The sequence below is a fragment of the Lactuca saligna genome, chromosome 7 (genome assembly GCF_052625555.1).
Source record: "Lactuca saligna cultivar CGN05327 chromosome 7, ASM5262555v1, whole genome shotgun sequence".
Lineage (NCBI taxonomy): Eukaryota > Viridiplantae > Streptophyta > Magnoliopsida > Asterales > Asteraceae > Lactuca > Lactuca saligna.
The window spans coordinates 166,647,265-166,654,145 of record NC_136423.1 but is presented as its reverse complement, the minus strand read 5'-3'; the positions used below and the strand labels follow the sequence as shown (position 1 = coordinate 166,654,145).

At 38.7% G+C, this 6,881-nt stretch overlaps 1 protein-coding gene across 1 annotated transcript; it reads left to right on the top strand.

Annotated features, from left to right (window-relative positions):
- The first annotated feature begins 1,910 nt into the window (after positions 1 to 1,910).
- On the top strand, positions 1,911 to 3,779 carry LOC145007427 (uncharacterized). The gene is made up of 2 exons (XM_078966365.1): positions 1,911 to 2,098; positions 3,041 to 3,779. Exons 1-2 carry the CDS (start codon positions 1,911 to 1,913, stop codon positions 3,777 to 3,779), a joined length of 927 nt encoding a protein of 308 aa, XP_078822491.1.
- Positions 3,780 to 6,881: the final 3,102 nt, after the last annotated feature.

Below are 6,881 nucleotides of genomic sequence, written 5' to 3'. Positions count from 1 at the left end.
GAAACCGAATCACTTCTTGTCTTTGAAGAGCTCCCCCTCCAAGTCACAATGATCTTCTAATATGCTAATGATATAAGCCATCAAAAAATATCATGTAACAACCCAAACTTTATGATTCGTAACGCCACTTGATCGAGAAAATACAAGAAGTCGGAGATATAACAAGTCCTTAGCAGAGCTCGATAAAGTACTTCCACTGTAAAGGATACTTCTCTGTAAAAGCTTTAGCAGAGCTCGATGAAGAACTTCCACTGTAAAAGCTACCTTCATAATTCTACCATAAGCTTTATAAAAAATCATCAACTTTGAAAAGTCACAAATCCAATTTCGAAAGGCCATACCAAATTCTCCCCCGATTTATAATAAAAAACATGATTATAAAGCCTTCAAATGGTCATGAGAATGATCTTGAATGGATAAAAAATTACTATGCTCCCCCGCGACAAAAAGATATACACAATGAAGTATAAAATCCGAAAAAATCGTGAAAATTTGACGTTATCACGAAAAACGACTTTCCGAACCACCAAGACTTGATGGAATCATTATTTTGCTGTTCACGAAAAAATATGAGCGTTGAAAAATCCAAAACTGTTCACCGGCCCTTCAAATTGCAAATTTTTCGAAAAATGGGTTGAAATTTTCACTTGCTGAAAAATTTTCACCTCTGTTGAGTTCGCTCGTTCCTCTACTGACAAGTCCAAAGTTCTCGAAGCTAAAGATGTTGTGTACCAAAAGGTTCAAACCACTCCAAACCAAGTCTACACAGTGCTGTGAATCACTCCACAACAAACTGCAGAGTTAACTGCTATGGTAGAAGAAGATAATGCTGGCGGATGTGATGAATTTTTCTGGTCGGCCCCAATAGACAAAGCTGACGAGACGAAGGGTCTTTCTCAGAAAACCTCATGGAGGGTAAAAGGTAGATACATACCTGAACCACTAAATGAGCCTACAAAGTATGATGTGTCGAGCACAAGCGGAACCAAAACTCCTTTGGACGAACCTACGCAAACCACAAGTGATACTTCTTCAGCAAAAAGCGCATGCTGCGCACATGCTTCAAGACGAAAGGCCAACATTCACAGAAATCCAAAATAGGTGGCTGATCGTAAGCATCAAAGAAATCTGAGATATAAGAAGAATCTCTCAGAAAGAAAACAGTTTTGGAATTCTCAAAATCCTAATTTTGTAAGGATTGAAAGGAAGCAAAAATCACAAGAAGAATCAAGGAACCGAAAGGATGGGTTCGGTCCTTCAACCAACAAGAACCAAAAGGATGGGTTCGGTCCTTCAACCGACAGGAACCGAAAGGATGGTTTCGATCCTTCGACCAACAGGAACCGAAAGGGTGCTTTCGGTCCAACGACTGAAAAAAACCGAAAGGGCAGTTTCGGTCCATCATCCATCTACAACCGAAAGGAGAGTTTCGGTCCCTTGTCCTACAACAACCGAAATGAGAGTTTCGGTCCTTCATCCTACAACAACCGAAAGGAGAGTTTCGGTCCCTCATCCAATGGCAAACGAAATTACAATTTCGGTCCACCTGCTTGCAAGTTTAATCAAAAAAACCGGGAATCTAATGTCTCTTCTAAATCCGATTCTCTAAATTCCAGTTCCTCAGCCAAAAAATCCAGTCCTCCTAAATCAACTAAAATTAAAGTTTTCACTATTAAAAGAAAAGATGAAACAACTTTGATTAAACGTACATATATGGTTGATATTCCTCTTACTATTCCCTGTCCTGTAAAAGGTTCACAAGGACCCAAGAAACTTTGGGTTCCTAAATCTGCTTAATATTTTGCAGGTTATTCGTGATGAGCAGTTTGACGAAGAATGGTACATCGATAGTGGCTGATCGCATCACATGACAGGAAGGAAGGAGGAACTAAGAGAGTTCTCCATAAGGAATGACCACCAATGGCGAGTTCTCCATAAGGAAGGTTGCATATGTTGAAGGGGTCCAACACAATCTCATCAGCGTATCACAGCTAGTGGTTGGTACTGGATTAAAAGTATCATTCAATGATGAAGGCTCAGAAATTGCCGAAAAGAGCTCAAACAACATTCTGTTGAAATCAAAGCGAAAAGGGGGAATGTATCCTTTAAACCTCAATCCTATAGGAGGTAAAACAGCCGTATGCTTACTCTCAAAGGCTCACTCCGATGAAAGTTGGTTATGGCATAGGATACTTTCTCATCTGAACTTCAAGGACATCAACAAATTGGTCTTAGGTGATCACGTTCGAGGTGTACTAGTTCTAAAATTTGATAAAGAACATCTCTGTGTAGCATGTGAAATGGGAAAGCAAAGTCGAAAGAGTCATCCATCTATTATCAATACTAAGGTGATAGAACCACTGGAATTACTGCACATTGATCTATGTGATCCTTCGTCCATCGAAAGCATTGGAGGAAACAAATACATTCTGGTAATTATGGACGATTTCTTGAGGTTTACATGGATTTTATTTCTGAAGCAAAAGTCGGAAGCTACATCAAAGCTCATGCACTTCATTAAACAAATCGAGACGCAACTAAGAAAGGTAGTCCGAAATATAAGGAGTGACAATGGCCTGGAATTCAAGAACAAAGACTTTGAAGGTTTTCTTGCTGAAAAAGGTATGACTTACAATTTCTCAGCTCCCTATACTCCGCAGCAAAATGGCATTGTTGAAAGGAGAAATCAGTCACTATGTGAAGCTGCTCGTACCATGTTATGTTTCGCTTCCTTGCCATTATATTTCTGGACTAATGCAATCGCGGCGGCATGTTATACTCAGAATTGATCATACTTGAATAAACGATTCTCAATTACTCCTTACGAGATCCTGAACAATCGAAAACCAAACGTGAAATTATTTCATGTATTCGGTTCAAGATGTTTCATTTTCAACTCCAAAGAGAATCGAAACAAGTTCGATGTCAAGGCCGATGAAGGAATTTTCTTAGGATACTCCTTGAACTCCAAGGCGTATAGAGTTCTCAATAAACGATCAAAGAAAATTGAAGAAACATACTATGTCACTTTTGACGATAGTTATCTTAAGAAGTTGAAACCCATAGAAGATACATCACAAGACATATTTTGTAAGAATGGTCAGGTTACTATCTCCATCTCAAATCTTTTTGACCAATTCATGCTCTTGTTTGATGAGCCTCAAAAGGCGATTGACTCTGAATCAACTGCAAAAGACAACAAAGTTGATAATCTGAAAGAGGTTATAGACGAAGCTGCTATGAAGATGGATGAAAATCAATTCAAAGACACCGAAGGCACAAATGCAAACGAACCTTCTGGTGACCATGCTACTATCCAGGGGGAGAGTTCCTCTACTCCTCATGATCAAGGTCCTTCATTCCAGGGGGAGAACTCATCACCAAATTCATCAAGCTCCACTAAAATTCTAGAAGATACAAATGCTAGTCCTGCACAGGGCTTATTCTTCGAGGGGGAGAACACTAATGTTGGTGATGATGACATCATGTCTGAACTAGGGGAAGAAATTAATGCTGAACTGGATCCTATTTATGATCCAACGTTTCCTCCACTTGTTAAATGGACCAAAGATCATCCGCAAACTCAAATTATTGGGAAATCATCAGAAAAAGTGCTAACTCGCTCTCAAATCAAAGCGAAACACGCTGCACTTTTTTCAAAAGTAGAATTCTGCATGTTCAAGTCATTCGTCTCTAAAATTGAACCAAAGACTGTCAACTCAGCTCTTGATCATTTAGACTGGGTTCAAGCCATGCATGATGAGTTAAATGAGTTTTAGCGAAACAAGGTATGGCGTCTTATTCCAACTCCTAAAGATGCTTCGGTTGTCGGTCTCAAATGGGTATTCAGGAACAAGATGGACAAAGAAGGGAATGTCATTCGTAACAAAGCAAGGCTGGTCGTCAAAGGATATTGTCAGGAAGAGGGAATTGATTATGAAGAAACCTTCGCTCCCGTGGCAAGATTAGAATATGTTCGTATCTTTCTTGCATACGCTGCTCACAAGAACTTTGAAGTCTATCAAATGGACGTCAAATGTGCTTTCCTCAACGGTGAACTTGAAGAAACCGTATATGTTGAGCAACCGCTGGGCTTCATGAACGAGAAGTATCCCGATCACTGTTATATTCTTGACAAAGCTGTATATGGTCTTAAATAGGCTCCCAGAGCATGGTATGAAACTCTCACTCGTTTCTTACAAATGTCTAAATTCAAACAAGGTTCGGTTGACCCAACCTTCTTTCGTAAGCGAGAAGGTAACCACCTTATGATAGTCCAAATTTACGTTGATGACATCATCTTTGGCTCCACGAATCCTAGCTTAACAGCTGAATTCAGAAAGTTGATGGAAACTAAATTTGAGATGAGCTCAGTGGGTCCAATTAACTTTTTCCTTGGATTGAACATTAGATAGGGACCTAAAGGCATTTTTATTAATCAGGAAGCATATACCAAGACTTTGCTAACCATGTTTGGAATGTTGGGAGACTCCAAAGTGAAAGTGCCTATGGCTTTTGATACTAAACTCACACCATCATTGGAGAAACCAGTAGCTGATGTAACATTTTATCGACAGATGATTGGATCTCTAATGTATCTCACAACCAGTAGACCCGACATAATGTTTTATGTTTGTTACTGTGCACGATTTCAAGCCAACCCACGAGAACCTCATCTTCAAGCCGTAAAGAACATCTTTCGCTATCTGAAGCGAACCTCCTCTCTCGGCCTCTGGTATCTAGCCAACTCAGGATTCTTCATTCAAGCTTTTTCAGATGCAGATCTGGGTGGTTCTGGATTGGATCGTAAAAGCACCACAGGAGGATGTCAATTTGTTGATGATAAATTAGTCAGTTGGCAATCGAAGAAACAAAAATGTGTTTCGCTATCCACTGTAGAAGTAGAATATATAGCTGAAGCATCCTGTACTTCTCAAGTCATATGGATACAAAGTCAACTCCAGGATTACGGGTTGAACATGAAGAAAATCCCACTATATTGTGACTCTGAAAGCGCATTTAGGATTTGTCACAACCCGGTGCAACACTCCAAGACCAAGCATATAACACTAAGATATCACTTCATCAAGGATCATGTCGAAGATGGTAACGTAGAAATTCACTTCGTCAGAACGACTGATCAATTGGCAGACATATTTATGAAGGCCTTACCTGAATCAAGCTTCAATAAGATTCTACAAGGTCTAGGAATGATGCAAGCTGAGTCTGTACCGAAATTGCCTTCACTCTCATAAAGGTAACAAGCGAAATAGAGCAAACCGAAATGATCCGAAATGAACCGAACGTTCGGTCTATTTTGAGTTCAGTCTAGTTCGGGTAAAGTTTGTCCATGAACCGAAATGAATCGAACGTTCGGTCTATTTCGGGTTCGGTCCTTCTGCACTCGTTAATTTTTTTAAGGCTTTTTAATTGTTCTCTTATGTACATCTTTTCTTTACTTCCTTTCCACTTATAAAATTCCAAAAATATTTTCTTTTTATAAAAACTCTTAAGAAATCCAAAAATATTTTTCTCTTTTGTTTAATTGGTAAACTCTCACAAAATTCAAAAATAATTTTTTTTAAATATGGCTCTCGATGGCAATGATAAGGCAAGTAAATGGTTTTCCTAGTTAGAGGTCCCTAGAAGCATGCTGTTGCATGTTGACTAAAGCCTCGACAGATTTTGAGTGAAGCCTTAATAACATGATATGTACCAATCGTGTTTTCCCAATTCAGGCTATCTGATTCACTCTAATCATGAGCTACCTTACTCTGCTCATATTGAGTTTTGAGTTTTCTGCTTGGTCCTTCTTTTCTTTAAAGCTGAGGTACTTTCGCTTCTTATACCATCTTCATCTTCTTTCTCCATTATAATTCATTTCATCAATTTAACCCCTGAGACTCTCAGTCTTAACCACTGAGGTTTATGGTTATACCAAGTCTGTGTTCATGATCTTAGCTTCATGCTACTATGTACTAAGTGAAAACCAAAATTCAACACCACTAACGAATTGACGGTGAATTTAACAATTCAAGATCTTACTTGTTACCCTGTGAAATCTCCTTTTTCTTTTGAGTGATCTTTATGAGTTTGCCTTTCACCGATGCTTCTCTAACCTTAAAAGATCCAGTTTTTTTTTTTTTTTTTTTTTCCCTCGTCATTATAAAGTTTATCACACCTACTTGTTCAACAGATCACAATGATCTCACAAGTACGTCATTCAGTTTCGATCTTATGTTAAGTATCGAAATTGTGAATTGAAGCAAAAGCCACCCTCTTTAACCTTTAAAAGAAGCCTTTCAAAACTTCTCAAAAAGTTATTGATCGTTATTCCATGGGAAACCAAGCAGGCACTTTAATGTCTCTCTTGACATTGACGTAAGTGATTTCTGCCCAGAATCAATTGTTTTATGTCAGATTACGACATCACATATGATCCCTAAAATCTCGTTTTATTTCCTTATCTTTTACACCCTATGCACAAAAACTTTAATTTTCCAAATTCTAGTTTTGATTTAGATTGATCATTAAAGCGTTATAGGTACAGAGATTGAAGCGTCATAAGAAACGATTGGGATAAAGTGGACGCTGACTCAGCAGCTATCCAAACGACTTGGCGATTTGAAAAAGTGAATTTTATGAAAAGGCGTGAAAAAAGGAACGTTTCTTTCTCTCTCCTGCATCATCCTCAGCACGCCAACTGTAGACCCATCAACTCAGGCGCTATTTCTGAGATACTCCAAGATTTCAGCCGGATTTTTCTCTCTCCTCATTGTACTTATAAAAGGAATTGGAACGGCACACTGTCATCCTTTATCACTTCCAAAATTCTCTCAAAGAAACCCGGTGATTCTCTGCAACTGTTCATTATCTTCTTC